The sequence below is a fragment of the Mustela putorius genome, unplaced genomic scaffold (genome assembly GCF_011764305.1).
Source record: "Mustela putorius furo isolate JIRA1106 unplaced genomic scaffold, ASM1176430v1.1 tig00003853_pilon_pilon_pilon, whole genome shotgun sequence".
NCBI classification, from domain to species: Eukaryota; Metazoa; Chordata; class Mammalia; order Carnivora; family Mustelidae; genus Mustela; species Mustela putorius.
In genome coordinates, this window is record NW_025422005.1 from 27,448,851 (window position 1) to 27,474,983 (window position 26,133).

The window sequence follows — 26,133 nt, forward strand, 5'->3', positions numbered from 1 at the left end:
TTGAGGGGTGCATGGGTGACTCAGTTAAGCATCAGCCTTCAGCTCAGGTCATGGTCCCAGAGTCCTGGGATTAAGTCCAGCATCGGGTTCCCTGCCCAGTGAGGAGTCTGCTTCCCTCTGCCCCTCTCATTGCTCGTGCTCTCTCTCAAAAATAATTTGGGGGGGGGGTTTGTTTCTGTTTTTTTTTTTTTAAAGATTTTATTATTTATTTATTTGACAGAGAGACTGCGAGAAAGAACACAAGCAGGGGGAGAGGGAGAGAGAGAAGCAGGCTTCCTGTTGAGCAGGGAGCCCAATGCAGGCTCGATCCCACAGGATCCTGGGATCATGACCTGAGCAGAATGTAGATGGTTAATGACTGAGCCATCCAGGCACCACTCAAATAAAAAATAATTTTAAAAAAGGATTTTATTTGAGAGAGAGAGAGCAAGAGCTCGAGGGAGCATGAGTGGGGTGGGGGGGCGATGGGAAGGGTAGAGGGAGGGAGAGCTGAGCAGGGAGGCCCACATAGGGCTCAATCCCAGGACCCTGAGATCATGGCAGAAGGCATGAGAAGGCATGTGTTACCTGAGAAGGCAGCTGCTTAACCAACTGAGCCACCCAGGAGCCCCAGGATGTGTTTTTTTTTTTTTTTTTTAAACCAAAAGATTAAGCTGTTCTGTTTAATTCCAGTTTTAGGACATGTCTGAAGTAAGGATGAGGAATGTCCTGCTAAGGTTTGTGTAAATTTTTCAAGTTTTTTGACAATGGTGGGCTGTTCAGATCCTCACTTTATTGATTAAAAAATGGCTACAAAGAGATAAAAACAATTGCCTTATATAAGAGTTTCTGGGTTTATCCAGAGCAATTGGTTTTGGTAAATTTCTTTCATTTCTCTCACTTAAGGTGCTTGCATACTTGCTTGGTGCCAGTTATTTATTCATTTATTTATTTACAGCTTTTCATTGCTCCCAGTGTCCAAAAAAAAAGGATTAGGGCGCCTGGGTGGCTCAGTTGGTTAGGTAACTGCTTGGGTCATGGTCCTGGAATCCTAGGATCAAGTTCCTCATCAGGCTCCCAGCTCCTCGGAGAGTCTGCTTTTCCCTCTGACCGTCTCCCCTCTCATGCTCTCTCTCAGTGTCTCTTTCTCAAATAAATAAATCTTTAAAAAGAAAAGAAAAGAAAAAAGAAGTTCCCTTCCTCTCCTGGGCATCTTGATATTTTGGGGGCAAGGAGGGAAGAAAACAGTTTGCAAATGGTCAAGCAGGAGACTAGAGCTACAGTCCGTTGTTTATTAGCCGATGATGGCTGGTGCTTGGGCTTGAAAGGAGGGATGTCAAGAAGACCTCCTGAGGTCGGCTGTGCTCCCTGCTGGATACACCAGCGGAATCTGTAACAGTTATCAGGCGACTTTAGGAAATGAGCTTTGTTGGACTGAGCCCAAAGTGTCCAGAGTAAGTAATAATGCAATTAATTAGGAAAGGATTACCCCTTACCCTGGAATTTCCCTCAAGATTGAAGTGACAGTAGAAAATTCCCCCTCTTTTCTTCTGTTTTTGCTACCCAGTTTGGTACGGATTTCCTGAGAGAATCTGGAGTTCCTGTTTGCCATCCAAAGAAGTACTAGTGCTAGAAAAGAGAGACAGAGATTGACTTTTTGGAGGACTTGGAATTGAACTTTTGTTAAAAGCTGGCTTACTATTTCCCTCATAGGCAATGTTCTTGATCTAGGGAGAAAAAAAGGTTGTATTATTACAGATAATCCACACATAATCCAGGCTTGCCATTCCTCAGTTGCTTCTCTTTTAAACTGCTGTAGAGCTCACCCTCAGGAAAACTTCTTACTACTCAGAAAAATTATCCATGTGTCTGTGGAGAAATAATGGATAATTTTTTTTATGCAGTGAAAACAATACATGGATTTGGGTCTTTGTTTCTGCACTTAACCCTGAGACACACAGACCAAGGGCCAGATACTGTTTCAGGCCACAGAGGGGTCCCTGTGCTGCACTGTTTCTGTGAAGGTTGCCAAGCTGGTTCCTCAGAATTCTCTTTCCAGCTCAACAACAACAGTTAGGAAGGACAGTTGGGAATTTGTTTTTTGTAAACAGGTCGTTGTTAACATAAGTGAACTAAAGTATATGCTTTCATTAATAAAATTGTTACTTTGAGGGAAGTTGATAGTGAGGCTGACAAAAAGCACATTGGAGGGATGCCTAGGTGCCTCAGTCAGCTGAGTGTCAGACTCTTGATTCTGGCTCAGGTCCTGATCTCAGGGTTGTGAAGTCTGGCTCTGTACTCAGCGGGGAGTCTGCTTGAGATCCTCTTTTCCTTTGTCCCCACTGTCCCCTCACCCCAGCTCAAATGAATAAGTAAATCAGTTTTAAAAGATTTATTTATTTATTTGAGACAGAGAGAGAGCAGCCCAAGCAGGGCAGAGAGGTGGAGGCAGAGGGAGAAGGAGGCTCTCCACTGAGCACGGAGCCAGATGCGGGGTTCAATCCCAGGACCCGGACCTGAGCTGAAGCCAGACATGGACTGAGTCACCCAGCGGCCCCAAAAAAACCACACTGGGGAACAAGTGACCATATCATGTATTTCCCTAAATGCCAAACAGTTGACGTGAGCTCAAAATTTTTACAGAGGATTTTGGACTTTGTATTAGAAGGCTTTTAGCTTACGGGGGTTGCTAATCAAATGTGTATTTGTTAATACGTATTTTCTGCTCTCTCAAAGTGATTTTCTCAGCTGTTACAAGGTATTCACACTTCTAAAAACAGGTCGATGAAACAGCCCACCATGGGAATGGTATTTTAGACTTCTCATGTCCGGTAATTAGGAGGTAGTTTAGGGTTGCACTTTGGAATTGGCTTTAAATGTGTCTGAAGTTAAGTCAGAGGGATTGTTATTTGCTGATAAATGATCTTCCTTGTGGACTTCTTTGCAGAGGATACATGGAGAAACATGTGGAGGTGAGCAAATTGGGTCTCTTCATTACTTTTTTTTTTTTTTAAGTGATCTCTATATCCATCATGGGGCTTGAACTCATAGGCACCTCCCTTCCCCGAGATCAAGAGTGGCATGCTGTACTGACTGAGCCAGCCAGGTGCCCCTGGGTGTATTTTTTTAAATTGAGATATAATTGACATACTAGATTCAGGTGTACAGTACAGTGATTTGGTATTTTTTGGGGGGGGGTTTCTTAATACAGGGAATCTCTGTTGTATTTTATTATTGTTGTTGTTGTTGTTGTTTATTTTAAGGGAAAAGATACAGGAAAATAGCTGCAGAGACTGGCTATATCCGCCCATACTAGTTAGGATTTTGACTATAAATAGAGCCAACCTGCAGAGGGTAGTTTTTGAAGCTGGGTGATGGGTACACTTGGGTTCTTTCAACTGTTTTTTTCTAGTTTTGTGTATGAATCAACACTTCCATAATAAATACATTTTAAAGTAATAGAACTCAGTTGGCTATAAGGCTGGCCTTTCTTAATCCTCTTTAAAGACATAAAAGAATAAAACAGTCCTACTGTAATAAGGTTTCCCCAGATGGACTTTGAGTAATTATAATGCAGCTTTATTTATCTAGGATCATGGAAATGGCTGTTTTGGATTTTTAAAGATATCTCAGAAGGAGATGGATAGATGTTTGATTCCACATTAAAGATAAGAGTCAACCCATTAACTCTGGAATGTCAACAACTTTGATTTTTTAGAATATGGGGGGAAGTCATCTGTAAAATGACCAGCTGAGAGAATTATATGTAAAGTAAGAAGCTGTCATCCTGTCTACCTCATTTTGTGTCTCTTTTTCTCCTGCCCTCTGCCTCTTCATACTTCCCTTCTTGCTCTGCAGAGGTCACCGCTGTTAACAGTTTGCTGCATGTGCTTATAGGTATGTCTTTTGTGTACATCTGTACCTATATATTACACATTTGTGAAGCACTTCTGCCAGAGTCCATAGAATTCGATATTTAAACTTTTAAGAATTTTAGTACTAAACTTCGGAATAGTTTTTGTTTTGTTTTGTTTTGTTTTAAATTAAGCTCTTTGCCCAGTGTGGAGCTTGAACTCATGACCTCAAGATCAAAAGAGTTTTGTCCTCTACTGCTGAACCAGCCAGGTACCCCCAGAATAATTTTGATTTTATAACCTAAGCAAGGCCAGGCCTTTTGTTGTGTCTTTAAATTATTCAAGCAGTAATTGCCATTCTCCCCACAGGCCCTTTTCCACCTTTAGGAAGGTGTTGAATGCACATTGTGATTATTCTCTATAAATTTTAGGGCCTCAGAATTGAAATTAGTATTGTACTTACTGATTTACTTAATAATTTAAGAAAGCCACATATTAGAGTGAATTCTTAAATAAACCCATAAGTATACTAATTTCGGTTCTGAATTGAAATCAGAGACCACTTTATTGTCTTCCCCCACCGCCCCCCACCTCATTTCAGTTCCTTCAGGGATACAGGTGGGGAGTGAAGCCTGGACGAAGTGTTACCCTAGAGATACCCCCAGCTGCTCTTGATTCTGTTTCCCTCTTTCACTCAGGAGAGGGATAATCTCTAGAGGAAAGCATAAAATAGTAAACATGTTTAATATTTCATCTGAGCTCTTTTCTCCTACCCTGAACTTTCCAGAGGCACACTGCTTTGCCCACTATCTTTTTATGAATGCTGAATTTCTCTCTTGGTATTTCTGCTTCTGTCTTTTCTCTATCTTGGTCATTTTGTATCTTGTTCACCAAGAATTTTCTGCTTCTTATCCTAGCTACTGCTGAAAGGATGCTGCGTTGACTGACTTGGTGGCAGTAGAGTTTTACTCTAACATGTCACTAATAAGTGAAGTGTGAGTGTCTCTCCCTAACACTTGAGGTCTGTTTGGTCTTCTCTGTGTTGGTGTAAGACGTAGAACGGTTAAGAGTGATCTCAACTTTCAGTTTAGCAGGCATGATTAGGGCTGTGGTATGGACTGAATTCTATTCTGGATTGTATTGTTAATATTTGATCAACTGGTCTTTTGTTACTCCTGCTGGTGTGGGTGGGGAGCTTGGAGAATGAAGAGCAAGTTTGAAAGGATCAGTTCATTTAGCAAATGTGAAGTGTTCACTCTGTGGCTACACACCGTGCAGAGTGCTGAAGATGCAGTGGATACCAGGATCTCTAGCCACTTCATTTTGTAGCCTCCTGGTTTGGGTGTCCCGAATTGTTCAACTAATTCGGTTAGCGCTCTTAGGTTACCTTATGGTCATTGGATGTAGTGCCATCTGATCTGGAAAAGTGTGCTGTCCTCTTGGCATAGCAGAGACTTAGTTGTGGGCAAGGGACAGCCAGGGCAGGCCCATATGGAATCAGGTCTCAGGAGCTTTTCTGGTTTTTTCAGAGTTACGGTAGAGACCCATAAGCAGCTGAGGATAATTTTAAGATCTGTTTTAAAAGCAGGTGTTCTCCAATAGCCGTTGAAAACCAGTTAATGGAATAAACTGTATAAATAGAATAAAGAACATGATCTCAGTGACACAATAAAAACATTTGGGAAAAAAAAATCCCAACACACTTTCATAATTAAAATGTTCAACACACTAGGAATAGAAAGAGACCTCCTCAGTCTCTTAGACCTCTGTGGAAAACCTGTAGCTTATCATCATGTTTAAAGATGGATGGAAGCTCTACAGCAGACAATCTTCGCAGAAGAGGGCTGGTGTTGAGCTGCCCCTTTCCAAGCAAGGACCATTTAAAAAATTCTAGGTGGTTATATTTGAGTTTCTTGTTAGTAGTCTCTTGTTACATGAAGCCCTTTGTTCTCTACACCAGCCTGTAGTTTTCCTGTTCAGGTTCTCTCAAATGATCTATAACAGAAACATTCGTATTGTCTTTGGTAAAAGATTTCTTTTTGTACTGGAAGTTCTGAGGCCGGTTTCAAGCAGAATATGTTTCCATTTTTTGGAATGTTACAAGTTAGAGATAGGGGTTGGAGAAGAGAGCTGGTTGCTTTTGTTGAGCATTTCTGCTTTGCTGGTGGAAGAACTAAATTCCCAGAGATCATTATGCTTCAGAGATTTTTTTTTTTTTTTAACTAAACAGCTTCACAAGAGACTGATGGCTGAAATATGAAAATAGAATAGCTAACCTGTAAGGTGATGGTGAGTCACAATGTTGGAAAAGCGTATGATTGAATTTTGGACCTATTTAGCTTTGGAACTTCGGGAGGCGAGTTACCTAACTCAGGTCCTTGTTTTCTCTTCTGTAAAACTGGTTCAGAACATAGTAGTTAAAGAGGTTTAGGTTTATAAAAATGAGGTAATTAAGGTTTGTAGCTCCTTATCTAGCGTATCTTGGTAAACTTTAGCAGTTGTTACTGGTAATCAAAGTGCCAGGGAATCATTTTTCTCTTCCTTTTTTAAAGATTTATATGTCTGATTGAGAGGGGGAGAGCACAAGTATGGGGGAGGGGCAGAGGGAGAGGGAGAAGCATCCTTCCTGCCAAGCAGGGAGCGGGATGGGGGACTCCTTTCCAGTACCCTGGGATTATGGTTTGAGCAGAGGGCAGATACTTTAATCTGTTTTCAATAGGTAACATCCATCAAGAAAGCCATTTTTTGCCTAAGGTGGTCTTTTTGGTGGGCTGGTCCATTCAGAGAGTAAGTTAGACTGAGTTAGAAGGATGTTCTATGAATGTATTCTAGATATGGAGTAGGTGGAGCTAGCTGCTCCTTGCCCCCCCCCCAGTAGGTCTACACCCAATGTAGGGCTTTAATTTAGAACCCTGACGGAAATCAAGACTCAACCATGGTCTGCTGACTTTGAGCCAGCCAGGTGCCCCAGGAACTGAATGTTCTTGAGTAGTGAGCCCTTATGAGTGTAGCTGAATGGCCCTTGTTGAGGAAATAATACATCCTAGCCCTTCAGAGGATAGTCCCAGTTTAAAATCCTTTTCGTCATTGTCAACCTAAATATCCTGTAAACTTCACCTTCCTAGAGACAAACATATTTTCATCCCAGCTTGTCTTAGACAGAAGCAAAGCAGAAACTTTCTTTCTTTCGGTGGGTTTAGTACAAAGCTTCCAAAGAGAGAGGGGCCCCAGAGGGTTGCCCAAGGCAGAAACTTTCACTGGGCTATTTGCTAACTTTCAGCTTTGAACTCTGGTCTCATACTTTAAGGTTTCTTACAGATGACTGTTATGGGTCATAAAATCATAGCTTTCTCTTTTTTTGAACTTCAAGAAGATGGAAATTCTTGTGCTTTAGTTTCCTGTTTTCAATATTTATTCATGACTAAAACTTGTATATTTATAAGTGTATGTCATAGGTGTTCTATGCATTTCAGTATTCAGGGTATAATATGGTATTTACATTTTTTTTTATCAAAGATTTATATATATATTTTTTTTTTTTTAAGATTTTATTTTTTTATTTGACAGACAGAGATCACAAGTAGGCAGAGAGGCAGTCGGAGAGAGGAGGAAGCAGGCTTCCCGCTGAGCAGAGAGCCCGATGCGCGATCCCAGGACTTTGGGATCATGACCTGAGCCCGAAGGCAGAGGCTTTAACCCACTGAGCCACCCAGGCGCCCCTTATCAAAGATTTTAATTTATTTTATTTGACAGAGGAGTTGGGAAGAGAAGCAGGCTCCCCACAGAGAGACCTGTATAGGCTTGATCCCAGAACCTTGGGATTATGACCTAAACTAAAGGCAGACCCCCAACTGACTGACCCACCCAGATGCCCAGTATTTACATTTTAAACTAGGGTCTTACCTAGAAGATTTTTAATAAGCCTTATGCTAATAAGATTCTTTTTTTTTTTTTTTTTTTAAAGATTTTATTTATTCATTTGAGAGAGAGACAGTGAGAGAGAGCATGAGAGGCGGGAAGGTCAGAGGGAGAAGCAGACTCCCCATGGAGCTGGGAGCCTGATGCGGGACTCTATCCCAGGACTCGGGACCGTGACCTGAGCCGAAGGCAGCTGCTTAACCAACTGAGCCACCCAGGCGCCCTGTTCATAAGATTCTTGCACTTCCTTTTGGAGGACTGATTTTGGGGAAGATTTCTATAGGTGATTATTCTTGTCTGTTTTGACCATTAGTTTTCTCTTACTTTGCACTTAGAAGGTGATATTTACTGATCCTGACCTGAAATTGTCTAGGTTTAGAGCTTACTTAGGTCCTGTAACCCAAATTAAACATTAAAATGAGTGTTCTTCCGGGGCGCCTGGGTGGCTCAGTGGATTGGGCCTCTGCCTTTGGCTCAGGTCATGATCTCAGGGTCCTGGGATTGAGCCCCACATCGGGCTCTCTGCTCAGAGAGCCTGCCTACTTGTGACCCCCGCCTACTTGTTATCTCTCTCTCTCTCTCTGTGTCAAATAAATAAATAAAATTTAAAAAAAAAAGTGTTCTTCCTTTGTAACACTCTCGCTTTCTTGAATTAAAACTTGGGTTTTCTGTCATGAGTGCTTGGAGGAAGAATGTATTCTAGTAATGAAATGTATTCTAGTAATGAAAGCTTCATGATGTTAATACAGTCTAATAACATACAGGCACCTCTGTATGCCTCACTGCTGCAAGGAAGCTGCTGGTGCTAGAAAAAGAGGCTGCTGTTCATCAGAATAGCAGCTCGTACTTTGGTCTCAAATTGGTTGTAATGTGTACGTTGAAATGAGAGTTCAACACGGTGTAAAATGTTGTGAATCTGCTCTCTTGGAGAAATGGAGTATTCTGCGAGATAGTAAATTTGATACGGGAATGAGAAGAGAAAAAAAGTATAGTCTGTTCAAGCAAAGCCCTCTCTAGACACGAAATTACAGTGGGGGAGCCCTTCAAGCAGTGTAGATGCAGATAGCCAGAGATTAGACTTCATCACGGGCGTGCGTTAGTCCCTCAGCCAACTCCATTTACCTATCTGTCCGTGGGTTTCGAAAGCTTTAAAGGACTTACTAGGAAGGCTTTGGGTCTGCTTGATGTTACCATTTTGTTTCAGGTCGTAGTATGTTTGCCTTTAGTTTTTGTTTACTTGACTAGTAAATCCTTTTTCTGTAAAGGTAAAGTCCAAGAAGACTTTTAAAATATGAACCAAGTATTTATGGATTGAAGGATAGTTGTGTGGTATATATATAGCTTGGTCATTTGGTGCTGCTAAGGTTGGAACCCCAACCTTAGTGTTTTGAGGTTATATTTGGCACTACTTAGTTTTAGGAACCCAAAGTCCTGACAAGTGTGACCTCTCAGGCTACCTGCAGCATTCTGGCGATGGGATAAATACTCCCATAATGTTTATTCTGGTGAATTCAGCAGATACCTAACAATTGCCAAGATAATGCTGGCCTAATTACTAGGGACAATGAAAACAAAATCTGGGGTGAGAAGGGAAAAGGAATAATTTAATTCTTCCTTATTGTTGAGAGGTGTTTGTTTTTTTTAAAAGATTTTATTTATTATTTGACAGATTTTATTTATTTATTTATTTATTTATTTTATTTATCTGACAAGTAGGCAGAGAGGTAGGCAGAGAGAGGAAGGGAAGCAGGCTCCCCGCTGAGCAGAGAGCCTGAAGCAGGGCTTGATCCCAGGACCCTGAGATCATGACCCGAGCCGAAGGCAGAGGCCTTAACCCACTGAGCCACCTAGGTGCCCCTCGTTGAGAGTTTTTGATTTAGAGAAGTTTGCTTTGGCTTTGTCTGCCAATATTCTTGTTTTGGGGTTGAAAAGTAAGATGTATTTTAATGATATAAAAGCCATAATTATGTCTCTTAAGATCTTCATTTTAAATAAAATGCATCTGTTCTTCCAAGGCCCATTGATCTGCTTGGTAATTAGAGAAATTGTTCTGGTGGAGAAGGCTTGGGCTTTGAAAGAGCTGATGGCTCTGGGACCTGTGCTCTCAGGTGGCTCTGCAGGAACAGCTTAAAGGGAACCTTAACTCCAAGTGACAGGTTCGTATCTGAAGTGATTTCAAAAGGGTGTTTGAAATTCTTCTCTTGGGTTTTAAAGGAAAGGTTGGAGGAGAAAAGAACGAAAACAATAGTGTAAATACATACAGAGTATAGGAGGGGTCTTGCAGAAGGGTGTATGAGAAAAGACATCCGGGTTTAGTGACTTGAGACTCAGGCCAGTGTGTGCTTGGTATGGCTTTCCAGAAAGAAATTTTCAGATGCAGTAATAGTCTATATTAGGCCACCTTTGTATACTTACTCTTAAGCTCTGAGTATCCCAGTGAAGGAAGACACAACGAATTGACATTAACAAGGTAGTAATGGGGATATGTTACCACATTGTCTGAAGAGTGTTGGAGAGTTTGAGACTCGATCATACCAGGCCCCTGACTATAGGAGGTGAGGAATCAGGTCCTATATTTCTGCATCCTTAACATGCTGGGCACTTAATCATAACTGTTGATTGCTACTTGTTCAGTTGGTGGATTCTTTTATAATCTGGTGTAGGAGCATGACTACCTTATCTTAAATGTGAGAAGGTTTTACCCAAATTGTGTTTGAGGGGACATGTTTTCCCCTGAGCCTATGTTATACCATAGTCCTTCTGTAGGGACCTGACTTGTTTTATAATATTCTAAATGAAACAGCCTCTCTAGGAATGGGGGGCTTTGATGAAAAAGCAAAACTTCTTTTTGGGGAAATTCTGGTTTGAACAGAAATCAAATGCTCGGTACCCATAACATGTGAAAAGGTGCCACATTGATTTGCACGGGGTGTTTGTTTTTCTCACTTCCCAATATATTTGTAGGACGTGGACATGAAAGAAATGATAGAGGAAAAGGTATGTGTAATCATGGTGACATCTAAAAGTCTTCAAAAGAGAATTGAGAGTTGTCTTGAATGGATTTTACTTACTTGATCAAATGGCTTTACTAATGATTGTCCCCATCTTATACTAAGAAGTGTATGTATGCTGGGGCGCCTGTGTGGCTCAGCGGGTTAAAGCCTCTGCCTTCAGTTCGGGTCATGATCCCGGGATCCTGGGTTCGAGGCCCGTGTCGGGCTCTCTGCTCAGCGGGGAGCCTGTATCCCCCGCCCACACCCCGGCCTGTCTCTCTGCCTACTTGTGATCTCTGTCTGTCAAATAAATAAATAAAATCTTTAAAAAAAAAAAAAGTATATGTATGTATATCAAGAGAAAAAACTTGGGGCGCCTGGGTGGCTCAGTCATTAGTCATCTGCCTTTGGCTCAGGTTGTGATCCCAAGGTCCTGGGATAGAGCCCCATATCAGGCTCTCTGCTCAACAGGAAGCCTGCTTCTCCCTCTTCCACACCCCCTGCTTGTGTTCCCTTTCTCACTGTGTCTGTCTCTGTCAAATAAATAAATAAGATCTTTAAAAAGAGAGAGGAAAAAAACTTACTGCCTTTGGACACCTCTTTCCCTTTCTCTTCATGTAACTTGATCTTTGTTCGTCTTTAGGTGACAGCTTAAATACCTCTTGACCATCTTATCTAAATAAGTCACAACTGTACTGTATACATTTAACATTATATCATCTTTGTCTTGTAGTACCTACCAGAATTTGTAATTACATTTTTGGTTGGTTGCATATTTGTTGTCTCTCAGCACCTCTAGACTATAAGCTCCATGAAGGCAAGGATCAAATCTGGTTTACATTTTTTTTTAAGGAGGGGTGACCCAGAGGGAGAGACAGACTCTCAAGCAGGCTCCACACCCAGTCATGTCAGTCTCACAGTTCTGAGATCATGACATGAGCTGAGTGACACTTAACTGACTCAGCCACCCAGGCACCCCAGATCCGCTTTAATTTTAATTTAAGTGTTTATCCACTAGCTAGCATCCTCTTGAATGAGTTAAATGATTCATTGATTATTTCCAGCTGTGTTTTTGTATCATCCAAAGTTATTCCACTTCTCATGGTATAATGATGATGTTTTTTTTTTTGTTTTTTTTTTTGTTTTTTAATTTATTTGACAGAGAGAAATCACAAGTAGATGGAGAGGCAGGCAGAGAGAGAGAGAAGCAGGCTCCCTGCTGAGCAGAGAGCCCGATGCGGGACTCGATCCCAGGACCCTGAGATCATGACCCGAGCTGAAAGCAGCGGCTTAACCCACTGAGCCACCCAGGCGCCCTAATGATGTTTTTAAAATTAGTTTCAGTTCACATTTTAAAAGTTCCAGGAGTGGGAGTGAGGGTGTATCACAGTATTGTGACTCTTAAGCATACTTATCAATTCTAGTAAGTTTAATACATGTAGAAATGTTAAGTTTGGTGCTGCCTGTATTTAGGTAACAACATTTTCTTCTTAATGAAATTAGCTTTTATTTATTTATTTATTTAAAAAAACTTCATTTGAGGGGTACCTGGGTTCGGGTCAGGTCATGATTCTGGTGTTCTGGGATTGAGCCCCTCCCCTGCTCTTTGCTTGTGATCTCTCTCTCTCAAGTATAAATAAATAAAAATCTTTTAAAAAAAGATTTTAGTTATTCATTTGAGAGAGCACAGACTTCCCACTGAGCAGGGAGCCCAGTGCAGGGCTCCGATCCCAGGACCTGGAGACCATGACCTGAGGTGAAGGCTGATGCTTAACTATCTGAGCTACCCAGGTGCCCCTGAAAATTAGCTTCTTAATTTTCTGATTTCTGGGAGTTGAAATGAGCATTTCCTTTGACATTAACTTGCCACTTTTTTTCCCTGAACTTTTTCTTTTTAAAGTCTGTTATTGTCCACCTGTTGTGTGAATAATCCAAAAGGATTTTCATTTCTTTTTTTTTTTTTCTTTTTAAAGATTTTATTTATTTACTTGACAGAGATCACAAGTAGGCAGAGAGGCAGGCAGAGAGAGAGGGGGAAGCAGGCTCCCTGTGGAGCAGAGAGCCTGATGCGGGGCTCGATCCCAGGACTCTGGGATCATGACCTGAGCTGAAGGCAGAGGCTTTAACCCACTGAGCCACCCAGGTGCCCAGGATTTTCATTTCTTGCTCAAGCTTAAATTAAAGATTGGGCAGAGATATTATGAGGCAAAGATAGCCCTAAACTTGTGACAGAAAAAAGACATTCAGCAGGACTGAACCCCCCAAAAACCCAAAACATCCTGAAGGCTGGCCAGAAAAACAAAATGCATTTTCTGTACTTAATTTCTGTAAATTGCTTGGTTAAACCTCCACCTCCTATCCCTGAATAACTTAATCCTCTACCCTGGCTTTGCATAATGATGCCACTGCCAAAAAACATCATCAGGTGGAAAGCCCTTTGACCTTGCTGAAGCACACAGCAGTTCAGTCCCTTCAGCAGGGTTTAGACTCTAGGTCTTTGGCATCCTCATTTGGCAATGTCTTACTCACTACCCTTTGTCTCTGGCTTCCTAGCAGTTTCTCCGTCATTCTCTAAATCAGGTCTCTTTTTCATGGTTATGGTTATTTCCCCTATAACCTGGAGTACCCTAGAGAAGGACTGGGTGGCTACTTTTGATTGTGTGGCTAGGCAAACCTCTAAGGAGATGGCTTTTGAGCTGAGATCTGAATAACAAAATCCAAGAGGTAAGGGAGGGTGAAATGTTTGCTGATAATCATTTTCCCTTCCCAAGCCAGGACGTTGTTGTAAGAGACTCTTAAGCAAAGCAGTGAGGCAGGGATGTGTGATAGAATAAGCTCTGGAATTTTGGCCTGGTTTGGCTGTTAACTAGCTTTGTGGGTTTTGACAGAGCCCTTGTTCTTCCTGGTCTTTGATAGACATGTGCTGTAGCACTTCAACTTCTTGCTCCTTGGAAGATGCCCAGAGTTGTGGTAGGGTATAAAGGAGGGTATGTGAATTGGCTTGATGAAGCGTACCTCGCAGACCAAACCCAGCAAACTTGTCAGGGCAGCTCTGAGGCTCTCTATTCATTCCTGCGGAGGAGGTAAACAAAGGAAAAGGCAATTCTGTTTTTTCATAGGAAACCTGAAAGAAGGTTGACCCTTGATGCTAAAGAAGAGGTAAAGGAAAGTGACAGCTCTTCACTTTATAAATTACCTTAGTACTGTGGTTATGGATTGATACTCTGTATTTTACAGGATGTAGTCCTTGCCACCATGGTATTAGAGTATTTGATGATACATTTTGTTTAGAGATTTATCTATTTATTTATTTATTTATTTGGAGAGAAGGGGGTGGGGAGGGGCAGAGGGAGAGGGAGTCTCAAGCAGACTGTCCACTGAGCACGGAGCCCAAGACCCTGAGATCATGACCTGAGCTGAAATCAGGAGTGGGATGCTTAACCCACTGAGCCACCCGGGTGCCTCATCCACATCGTTTTAGCCATCTGTTGATGGACACTTGGGTTATTTCCATATGTTAGCTGTTTTAAATTTTACTGCAATAAACATAGAGGTGCCCAGGTCTTTTTGAATTAGTGTGTTCATATTCTTAGGGTAAATACCCAGTAGTGGAATTACTCAATCATATGGTAAGTTTATTTTTAATTTTTTTGAGCGACCTCCATATTGTTTTCCACAGTGACTGCACCAGCTTGCATTCCCACCACAGCACACAAAGGTTCCTTTTTCTCCATGTCCTCACCAACCCTTGTTGTTTCTAGTGTTTTTTATTTTACCCATTCTAACAGGTGTGAGGTGATACCTCACTGTGGTTTTTGATGTGCATTTCCCTGATGGTGAGTGATGTTGGGCATCTTTTCCTTTGTCTCTTGGCCATCTGTCTGTCTTTGGAGAAATATGTTCTGTTTTCTGCCCATTTTTTTTTTTTTTAAGATTTTATTTATTGATTTGACAGATCACAAGCAGGCAGAGAGGCAGGCAGAGAGAGAGGAGGAAGCAGGCTCCCTGCTGACAGAGAGCTTGATGCGGGGCTTGATCCCAGGACCCTGGGATCATGACCCAAGCCAAAGGCAGAGGCTTTAACCCACTGAGCCACCCAAGAGCCCCTCTTCTGCCCATTTTTTAATGGTTGTGTATGTTTGTGTGTATGTGTTGTATGAGTTCTTTGTATATTTTGGATACTACTTATCACATACATTATTTGCAGATCTCATCTCCTATTCAGTAGGTTGTCTTTCTGTTTTATTAATTGTTTGCTTCACTGTGGAGAAGCTCTTTATTTTGATGGAGTCCCAATAGCTTATTTTTGCTTTTGTTTCCCCTCATCTCAGGAGGCCCATCTAGAACAACGTTGCTATAGCCAGTGTCAGAGAAATTACTACCTGTGCTCTCTTTTAGGATTTTTAGGGTTTGAGGTCTCACATTTAGGTCCTTTTAATCCATTTTGAGTTTATTTTTGTGTGTGGTATAAGAAGAAAGTCATCCAGTTTTATTCTTTTGCATGTAGCTATCAGTTTTCCCCAGTCCCATTTGTTGTTCTGTGACATTTTCTTCATCTTTTTCTTGGAATTAAATGTTACGGATTTGCCTCATGACTTTAAGTCCCAGGGAGTAGAAAATGGTCAAATGTTGCCATGTACTTAGTAACCAAGATCCCATTGCATAGGGTTTTCTTTCTTAGAATTGGGAAACCTGCCTCAGGTTTCAATACTTTTAACAGTTGACTTAGTCTGAAAAATTTGTGTGCTTATTGACAATGACTGTATACCAAATCATTGGTAGCTCCTCTCACTGTTGTCATTGTTTCATTTTGTTCCCAAATCAGGGCTACAGATCAGATTTTCCATTTGCTGCTGTGGCTTGAACTGTTTGGGACTGTACTGCTTAGAAATCCCTCCTTTAAAAAGAAAAATTGTTTTTGCCTTTTTTTTTTAAGATTTTATTTATTTATTTACAGACAGAGATCACAAGTAGGCAGAGAGGCAGGCAGAGAGAGAGGAAGGGAAGCAGGCTCCCTGCTGAGCAGAGAGCCCTATGCGGGACTCGATCCCAGGACCCTGAGATCATGACCCGAGCCGAAGGCAGTGGCTTAACCCACTGAGCCACCCAGGCGCCCCAAGAAAAATTGTTTTTTAAAGTAGGCCCCAGGCCCAACACGGTACTCAAACTCACAAACCCTGAGATCAGGTGTTGCGTGCTCTACCAACTGAGTCAGCCAGGTGTCCCTAAAAAAGTTTTCTTGTTAATTGATGTACAGTTAACATAGAAATCCCTCTTGGTAAAAGGGCAAAGTGTTTTTAATCAGTTGTTTTGTGTGTATGTGTGTGTGTGTTTAATTGTTTCTAAGTGTCCAGAGAAGGTCAACTTTGCAAAGGTATTCCGTCATTTGTTTGAATCTGTTTTCTTATTTTAGGTGTAACTGAAAAGTGACCTCTTCAGAGATGTCAAAAACAAACAAATCCAAGTCTGGATCTCGCTCTTCCCGCTCAAGATCTGCATCAAGATCTCGTTCTCGTTCATTTTCAAAGTCTCGGTCCCGAAGTCGATCTGTCTCTCGTTCAAGGAAACGCAGGCTGAGGTAAGGGGATGTGATTGTGTATCAGGATAACCATTGCATCGATCATTGTGGGTGTCTGAAGAGCTTTTGCTGGATTCTTTCTATGAGTTTCAGTTGGAGTGGGTTGGCTTAAGGCAGAGGGATAATGGGCTGTAAGATATTACAGGTTTATTGAAATGCTGCGAATCCAAATCACCGTTGAGTGCCATGCTGTTTGCCTAATTCCTTTTCTCCTCTGCCAGCATGTACTATTTCTCATCTACTTTGGAAGGAAGAGCATTTTGTTTTTATCTGAGCTGCTTGCTTCAAATCTCTACACCTGATTGTTTTTTCCTGGAGGCTTTGGACCAAAGTTTATATGCATCATCGGCAAAGAAAAGATAGCTAAGAGGATTAATAGTATGACCGACATTGTGAGGAAAGCAACCTTATTAACTCTTAACATAATTAAACCTTAAAAACTTAATGGGAATCGTTTGCATATACCCGATGTGCCAGTTACTAATAAGCAGTGTCTGTCTGGTAAACCACAGCAAAGCTATTCAAAAGTCACTCTTGTAGACATCACTGTGCCTAAGTATACAAAGAATTCTTTGTAATTTGTTGCCAGTATTCTTTAATTTAGCCAGTATTGACATCTTTAGGTGGATTTCCCTATTGTAGTTATGTCTTAGAATAGGATGCTAACCCTCCAACGCCTTTCCTCTTTTCATGTGTTGGGAGTTGGGTTTTTTAGTCTTTAAAACTGTTTTAATTTTCTTTTGAGTAGACAAGAACCTTTTAGTATATACAAGTTTCTACATGTGAATGGTGTTGTATTTAACTACCAAAGGGGGATAATGTGCACAATTTTTGTTATTTTTGTCAGAATCGCACCAGGCAGGGAGATAATTTCTCAGTCTCACCACTTGGGGACCCCCCCACCCCCTCCATTCTTTATTTTGCGAGTATCTAGAGTTCTTTTGTTAAATGAACTGATTATGAAATTTAAAATAAACCATAGGAATAGTAGTTATTAAGCTGCATTCTTTATTCCCGTAGTCTTGTAGTATTCCTAAAAATGTTTTAAAGAGATGGTTGGTGGGATTCTTTTTTTTTTTTCTTTCCTCCCAACAAGAACAAGTTAATTCTTCACTTGATCCTAGCCAGAAGGCCAAGAAGTGATGAGAACAAGTTGATTCTTAAACGGAATCTGTAAGAGACCTCCCTGAAAATTAATTTCAGACCAGAGGGTGAATAAAAAGTTGGCGGCCGTAAATATTAATGATTCTGATAAGAAGGTAGAATATAATGAGTCTCTCCCTCAAACAAAAGAAACACTAGATTTTTTATTTTTAAAGATAACATTACACCTTGAAGGTAATGAGTCCTAGCCTTTCTTCTCCTCTTTGGTTTTTGGGCATGCATTTTTATACTAAACTTACTTCAAACGTAGGCTAAATAGAGGTTGTTGCCCATTTGTGTGAGAATCCATATAAGTAAAATTCTATCCCACCTTTTACCTCTCCGGAAAAAGAAGAGGGAGCCCACTAAATACATTTATATCTACCTTAGGAAGTTGCTATCAAGATGGGGGATTGAGCAGTGGCTTTTTGTAACTCCTGCCTTGCACCTAGAGTCTTTAGATTTGGGCCATTTAAATTTCAGTTTATCTCAGTTGGTTCTGAAAGGTAACTTTAAAACTTAATCGAGTGAATGGAAATCAAGTAACTGGCTCAAAAACAAGAGGCTAATACAACCAAAACTGAGTGACAAAATTGAACTGACACAAACCAGCGTGAAAAATGCTAACAAGCTCTGAAGTATCTGTGATAACTGGGATTCTGGGCAGATCTGTCTAGACAGATCTCTTCTTCCTCTACAGATTATTTGGCATGGTCATTGACTTGGCAAATGAGGGGAAAATATCTTGGGCAGTATGTGTGGGGGTAGGCCTAGAGCCACTTCATGTGCTGTCTTTTATACTGAGAAGATTGTTATCTTGAAGGAATTTCTCCACTAAAAAACATGTTTTCATACTCGATTCTAGTCTGACATCTCTGTTTTTTAGAAACAGATGAATTTGCCACTGGATGTTCAATTTTTATTTCTGGCGTATTTGTTCCATGATTTTTTTTTCTTTTATTTTCCCTCTCCTATAAGGAAAGTATACTATCCAGAGAGTTTGAGAAACCATGCCTTTAAATTAACTTAACTGCTGAGTTCTACAGAATTGGAGAAAATTGATTGTTTCCTTGTATTTCACAGACCGTATCCTTTTAAGTGACTTCTCGTAAATAACTTCATTTGCAATCTGCAGAGACTCATGTTCCTGCATCAGTGCAGTGACTGCGGGTTTTGGATGCAGTATGCCACAGGGCCCTCTAGTAGTTGGTGACAGAAGCAGCAGTAGCCTCTGAGGATGGGAACATGAATTAAACCCTCCTTAGTGCTGGTGGTGCATCACCTCTCTCGAGTATAGCCATTTAATCGGGTCATGTTCAGTTTCATAGCCTGCATCTGCCTCTTCCTTCTTTTCTTATATTGTTACTGTTTTCGAATGAAAAGTATGGAAGGTAAGTTTTTGTTTTTGTTTTTTAATTGTACCTGAATAGCAACCGTTAACAACCAATAATAGGATGCATTTTTGCCAGTCACTGTTGTTCTTGGGGTAGGTAAAGAACCTGAACACCATGGGTAATAAGGAGTGGAAGACCAATTCCACCTTATCTTCTTTAGATTAAATTAAATGTAAGTTTCTTTTTAAAAACACCATTGTTGAGTTAAGACCTGTCACATTTGCTAAATGTAGTTATTTATAAAACAGGCAAACAGAATGTATCTGTTCCTAGTTAGGTCTAATATGGAAAGTGCTGTTGATTAGCCAAAGGGTTTTATCCTACTATGTATGAAGAAAGTATTTTTGGAAAGACTTCTCTAATAATTTTACATATTTTTATCTAACTGTTCAGGAGTAGTGGTTAGTATGAAAGATCTGTGTCTCAGTTGACAAGGCACATCGGGTATACAAGGACCCCAGTGGATTTTTACACCCAACAGATAACAGCTTTTGGCTTTTTGGTGGAAATGAAGTTCCCTAGCATTCGAAGCTCCCTAACATGCTCCCTAGCATTGACAAGCCTAGCATTCATAAGCATGAAATGTTTACAAAGTTAGGTCACTGTTGAATCCCTGTGGTTCTGGAAATGTGCCTTTGCTCTATTAGGGTTCCATACTGTTGAATGAAGAAGAACACAACACTAGGCTTTAGGTTGGCTGGAAAGAAATGTGGGTGGTGATGCTGGAAGAGGGCTGATTTTATAGTTTTCTTATGTTAACTTGTGTGCTTGGGTGTCTTGTGATCACATGGTGCCCTCTTGTGGCACCCAGGTGTAGGATCTTGTGTTCCGCAACAGAAACTCAGACCTGAGTAGTGAGACCATATCCAGGTTCTCAGTAAAAAAAAAAAAAAAAAAAAAAAAAAAAAAAAAAACCACCAAAACCTTTATTTATTTATTTATTTTGCTGATCTGATTTCAGTGAATTCTTTAAAGCTTTGGAAGTTGCATTCTCCAAGTTCCTATTTAAGTGTTCTTTGCTTGGGACTACATATTTACAATCCCAGGTCCTAGTGGACTCTAAGAAAATAACCCTGCACAGACAGAGAGGGCTAAATGGGATGAGGAGTAGAAAGTTATACCAGTGGAGGGGCTGAAGGACCTGCACAGCCTGCCCCGGTCTGCAGACCCGAGCTTGTGTTCTTCCTGACTTCCGGGGATTTAGGGGACCGTTAGCGCCACTGTGAAACTCAAAGCAACTTGTATACTTTAATTAAAATGGCTTTGTTTAGCTTACTATATTAAGAACATTTGATATCTGTTTAAAATGTGCTACAGTAAAAAAAGAAAAAAGAAAGAAAAAATGAAACGTGCTGTGGTAGTAGTGAAGCGGTCTCAGTGGATCATTGGTGAAAATGATTTTTATCTATATGTTTGCACTTAATGTGGGTCAGCAGTGGAATTAAATATTTAAGTTTGTTTCTTTGAGAACAAAACTGAAAATAAAATACCTAAGAACAAGGTTTGAAACTGTACCTCTTTGTTGGCAGGTATTTCTTAAATAAAAGGGCTTGTGTCAAAAATTCAAATATTTCCCCCATCCCCCTTTTCAGTTCTAGGTCTCGTTCCAGATCATATTCTCCAGCTCATAACAGAGAGAGAAATCACCCAAGAGTGTATCAGAATCGGGATTTCCGAGGTCACAACAGAGGCTATAGAAGGCCCTATTATTTCCGTGGGCGCAACAGAGGCTTTTATCCGTGGGGCCAGTATAACCGAGGTGGCTATGGAAACTACCGCTCCAATTGGCAGAATTACCGGCAAGCATATAGTCCTCGTCGGGGCCGTTCCCGATCCCGGTCCCCAAAGAGAAGGTCCCCTTCACCAAGATCCAGGAGCCATTCTAGAAACTCCGATAAGTCTTCCTCTGACAGGTCAAGGCGCTCCTCATCCTCTCGTTCTTCCTCCAACCACAGCCGAGTGGAATCTTCCAAGCGCAAGTCCACAAAGGAGAAAAAGTCCTCTTCAAAGGATAGCCGGCCATCTCAGGCTGCCGGGGATAACCAAGGAGACGAGGCCAAGGAACAGACGTTCTCTGGAGGCACCTCTCAAGATACAAAAGCATCTGACAGTTCGAAAGCATGGCCAGATGCCACCACATACAGTGCTGGTTCTGCATCACGGGCCTCTGCCGTTTCTGAGTTGAGCCCCCGGGAGCGAAGCCCTGCTCTTAAAAGCCCACTCCAGTCGGTGGTGGTGAGGCGGCGCTCACCCCGTCCAAGCCCTGTGCCAAAACCCAGCCCTCCGCTTTCCAACACGTCCCAGATGGGCTCAACTCTGCAGAGTGGTGCTGGGTACCAGGCTGGGACACACCAAGGTCAATTCGATCATGGCTCTGGGTCCTTGAGTCCATCCAAAAAGAGCCCTGTGGGTAAGAGTCCACCAGCCACTGGCTCCACGTACGGCTCGTCTCAGAAGGAGGAGGCATCTGCTCCAGGAGGAGCAGCCTACACAAAGAGGCAAGTGTCTTGTTTCCCCTCCCTGGTGGTGTTCCTGCCTCCCCAGCTGGCAGCTTAATTGTAATGTGATCTCAGAGCTCTGTGATGAATGGTAATAAGGTAATCCCTGTTTCCTAAACTTCACATTAGCAAACTTGAAAACACCACCCAAGGAAACCTTTAGCTTAACTCTAGCTTTCCTACCTTCCTGAATTTGTATTGCAGCATAAAGTTGTTTTAGACTGCTCTGCAATGATGTTTTCACATATAAAATTTGCCTTGGATTCTACCAATATAAGCCAGAGAACAGTAGAGATTTGTGGGTCAGCTATCAAAAAAAAAAAAAAAAAACACGGTCTTTGCCAAAATGAATGCCCATTGGAGCTGTTAGACCCTGTAGGACCCACCATCTACTGTGATCGATCTGCATCAGCCCATCATGGTGAAGAACTACACCTCGTACCCTCACACTCTCCAGTTGAGGAGACTGGGCAGAATGGGAAAGCCCAAGGCTTAGTCCAGGAAGCCCTTGTTTTAAAATCACAAGGTGGGTGTGTGTCCCAGTAGAAGCCGACCAGGCTGCGTGTTAGGAGAGGACGTGACTGTGCTTCTGTCTTTCTGCTCTGGGGGACATGGTGAGTTGGAACCTGAATCTTTGTTTGTGCGGTTGGATGGATTGGGATGGCAGAGACTTAACAGGGAAGTTGTATGGGGACTAGGTTGTTAAGAGGAATTTACTGGGCAGGTGGTTCCACCCCCTCCCCATTTCCTTATTAGCATATTCTTTGATGTCCTCCTGTCCTTCGATTCTTCTTTGCCATAGCAGTGCCACTATAACTCGATTAGACTTTCATCATTAATGGTACAGATGAGATGTTCAGCCTGTGTACTTTTCCAATCTTCAGTGACTCTGCTTTAAAGTGTAGGTGTGGTTCCCTGCCAGAACTGGGAGTCTCATTAGGAGACTCGGGCATGAGCTCTGCTTTTCCATAAGAACGAGTAGGATGGTTTCTGTCCCCTTCCCCCAATTAACTTGTATTTTGTTTTTATTTGTGTTCACAGTATATTTCATATTTAGATCTTCTAGGTGACTTGAAGCAAACATGAAGTCTCTTTTTGAGACTTGTATTTCCAAATGTGAGTTGTATAAAAGCAAAATCAGTCCAAGGTTGAACATTCTATGTTAACTTTGCTGAAAGCAGATTTTAAGTGACTGAGTGAAGGTTGGATAAGACCTTAATTTTTTTTTTCCTAGACCACTTACAGGTAAGTAGGTTTTTGTTTTTTAGTATCCTAAAAATTACTTTTGCTGTTTTCTTTTGGGTTGCTCTTGTAACACAACTCTATGGACCGTGTATTTTTCTCTTAAATGGCATCCAAGTTCATAGATCTGTGAAAGGCTGCTTTTCAGAAATTACTAGAAAGTAATCAAGTAGAAAGTCCTTTGGTAACACTGGAATCCACAAGACATGTTTGTTCAAAGAATCAAAAACACAAGACCAGATGGTGCTATTTTAGATCAGGTTGCTTAAGGGGCCTCTTTTGTGTCTCCCTTGTGTTTTTATAAATAGGTACCTAGATGAGCAGAAGACAGAGAATGGAAAAGATAAGGAACAGAAACAAACAAATACCGATAAAGAGAAAATGAAAGAGAAAGGGAGCTTCTCTGACACGGGCTTGGGTGATGCGAAAATGAAATCTGATCCATTTGCTCCCAAAACTGATACCGACAAGTCTTTTCGGGGTAGCCAGTCTCCCAAAAGGTATAAGCTTCGAGATGACTTTGAGAAGAAGATGGCAGACTTCCATAAGGAAGACATGGATGATCAAGATAAGGACAAAGCTAAGGGAAGGAAGGAATCGGAGTTTGATGATGAACCCAAATTTATGTCGAAAGCCCTAGCAGGGGCAAACAAAAACCAGGAGGAGGAGAAGTCAGGCAAATGGGAGGGCCTGGTATATGCACCTCCAGGGAAGGAAAAGCAGAGGAAAACAGAGGAGCTGGAGGAGGAATCTTTCTCAGAGAGATCCAAGAAGGAGGATCGGGGAGGACCCAAGAGAACCGAAAGTGGGCACAGGGGGTTTGTGCCTGAAAAGAATTTCCGAGTGACCGCTTACAAAGCAGTCCAGGAGAAAAACTCATCACCTCCCCCGAGAAAGACCTCTGAGAGCCGAGAGAAGCTAGGAGCCAAAGGAGACTTTTCCACAGGGAAGTCTTCCTTTTCCATTACTCGAGAGGCCCAGGTCAATGTCCGGATGGACTCTTTTGATGAGGACCTTGCAAGGTGAGATGTAGTCATTGAACCTCAGGGCTTTAGTGGGCTAAGGGGCATCTCCTAACCCCTCTTCCTGAGGATGTTCTGGAACCAGGACAGGCCCCTCTTGTATTTCTCCTGCTGTCCAAGTTTCAGTGCTGATAATGTTCACCTGTTTCTGGAATTAATGTGTCACTGAGCAGTTGTATGTTAGGGACCGTATCACAGGGGTGATAAAGCATCTTTTAGTGACTGGCTTTCTGGGTGTTGGGTCCCCCCACCTCTTGACCTCTATCCATTACCCTACTTGCCATCATCCCATTTTTTCCCTTAAATGTGTTTAAGATGATTTTGCCTTGTGGAGCTGTCCAGAATCCATTTTTCCATTCCTAGCTAGGTTACTGAAGTCTGTTATTACACACCTCCATCACATAATGTAACAGTTTTAAAGTTGGGGCAGGGGCAGGGGAGAGTTGCCTGGCCCAACTTGAGCAGAGTAAGGAGGCCCTGGCTGACTGTGTTTTGTACCTGGGGCAAAAGCTGTACTGCCAGTGGGAAGTACACCTGAGCAGCATTCTGGCCACATCCCACTTCACTGAGTGGTCCTGGCTGGCCAAGCTAGTTGATCTTTTAAAATACTCTTTGGTTTGTTGTGTGTGTTAAAAGCTCAGTGACTCCGAAAACAAGACTCACTGAGGTTCAGTACATCCCCCTGCCCATTTGTTCCTGTTAAGGACTCCCACTGAGAAAAGGGGAGAGAGATTTTGGATGCCCTTAACCTTCCTTTCCCATCGTTATGGTCCCTTGAGGTTACTTTGAACTTTGGTGGGAAGCAAAAAGTAACTTTGTGGGTAAATTTTAAACTCTCGGGGAGAAAAGCATTGCTTTTTTAGGGTTTAAATGTTTGGACTTTCTGTATATCTTGTTACACTGGGCCTCCCTATGTTTCTTTTCCAGACCCAGTGGCTTATTGGCTCAGGAACGCAAGCTTTGTCGGGATCTAGTCCATAGCAACAAAAAGGAACAGGAATTTCGTTCCATTTTCCAGCACATACAGTCAGCTCAGTCCCAGCGGAGCCCCTCTGAACTGTTTGCCCAGCACATAGTGACCATCGTTCACCATGTGAAAGGTGAGTGCACACCCCGAGCCTGCTGCGAGCGCCCTTTCTGCGGGCTTCATTTCCTCTGCTACAAGCACAATGATGACTGGGTGCGTAAGGGAGCCTTTCAGGCCTCTTTATCTCATCAAAAGCGCCTTTGAAGCTAGGGACTGGTTCGAAGGAAATTCCTTCCAAGGAGGAGTTTCCATTTTTTAATTACAGTGTTGAAGATTACGAAATGCTAGTAACCTGTGATCGTGAGAAGAGGTAAAATCCTTCACACAAGGCTTGAAGAAGGGAGTGTGGCTTTTCCAGCACCTCTCTTTTTTCCTGTCTGTCAGATGGAAGCCTCTAGAGGTCTCTCAGAGACCTAGTGGTGTGAATTTCTTCTCTGCGTTATTCTGCCATGTCCTGGGCAAACTGAGGTGGGCAGGTTGGGGAGTAGTAAAGAGAAGTGATACAGCAGCTGGGGTGGGCCAGTTAGAGGTTCTACTTGAAAATTTAACTCCAGGGGGAGTTGGTGCCATGATTCATAGAGAAGTGAGCTCTGGGTTTCCTCATACCCACATCCTAAGACAGAGCGACAGTGGACATTCAGTAGCCAACATTGTATGGTGTGTGACCCGGGCATCTTTCCTTCCCCTTTTCAGTGTGTCTGTTACATGGATTTGACTACTTGAATCACATCTCTGTGGCTTCGGGTTCATGCAGAAGAGTCGAATATTTGGTCCCACCTTTGAGAGTGTAATGTGTTTTTCTTTGAATTCCCACAGAACATCACTTTGGGTCCTCAGGAATGACATTGCATGAGCGCTTTACTAAATACCTAAAGAGGGGAACTGAGCAGGAGGCAGCTAAAAACAAGAAAAGCCCAGAGATACACAGGTGAGGACTTGGGCCTTAAGCTGGAGGTGGCCATAAAAGCTTGCTCATCGAATGATAAACTCATCTTGTTCTTGTCAATGTTAGGTGGGTGCCTTAGCAGCGGAGTTTAGGGTGAACATTCTCCGGATGCTAGGTTAGCAGTGGGTGTTTGTAGTTTGAGTGGAAAGGGGATGCCTCGATGACTGCAGTTTTTCACTGTGGGCCTGAGGAAGGACCGGCCTTTTGATATAGATGAATCCTTGTATTCTTGAGAACTGGCAGATGATAACCTGAGACCATGGTGAACTTGCTGCAGGTGGAGTAAATGTTAAGCTTTTTTTCCAGGACTGATATATGGAACACATTATATGGAACACACGTGTTCCATGTAGCAGTTCTTCTTCTAGAAGAATTTCCAGTGCATGGGAGAGCTTGGAGGATTATGTCAAAGGGTTTAAAAGCCCAGCAGGTTTAAAGACCGTCACATTCAGTTGTGGGAGCATATTCAGCACCTAGGGGCTTTGTCTAGAAGCAAACTTGGCTGTAGCTTTAATTTCTTACTAATCATCTCGGTTGTA

At 42.0% G+C, this 26,133-nt stretch overlaps 1 protein-coding gene across 6 annotated transcripts in view; it reads left to right on the top strand.

The window, feature by feature from the left end:
- THRAP3 (thyroid hormone receptor associated protein 3) overlaps positions 1–26,133 on the top strand; it is a 75,664-nt gene that overhangs the window by 40,391 nt on the left and 9,140 nt on the right. For 4 of the 6 annotated variants that reach the window (XM_004740775.3, XM_004740778.3, XM_004740776.3 and 1 more), the window contains 5 exons: positions 16,158–16,322; positions 20,452–21,357; positions 22,908–23,621; positions 24,549–24,721; positions 25,465–25,576. In XM_004740775.3, the coding sequence (XP_004740832.1) occupies positions 16,186–16,322; positions 20,452–21,357; positions 22,908–23,621; positions 24,549–24,721; positions 25,465–25,576 (2,042 nt within the window). In that variant the 5' untranslated portion in view covers positions 16,158–16,185. Of the gene's footprint in view, positions 1–672; positions 717–16,157; positions 16,323–20,451; positions 21,358–22,907; positions 23,622–24,548; positions 24,722–25,464; positions 25,577–26,133 lie in introns of all 6 variants that reach the window. The other 2 variants (XM_045064199.1, XM_045064201.1) reach the window with 1 other exon arrangement.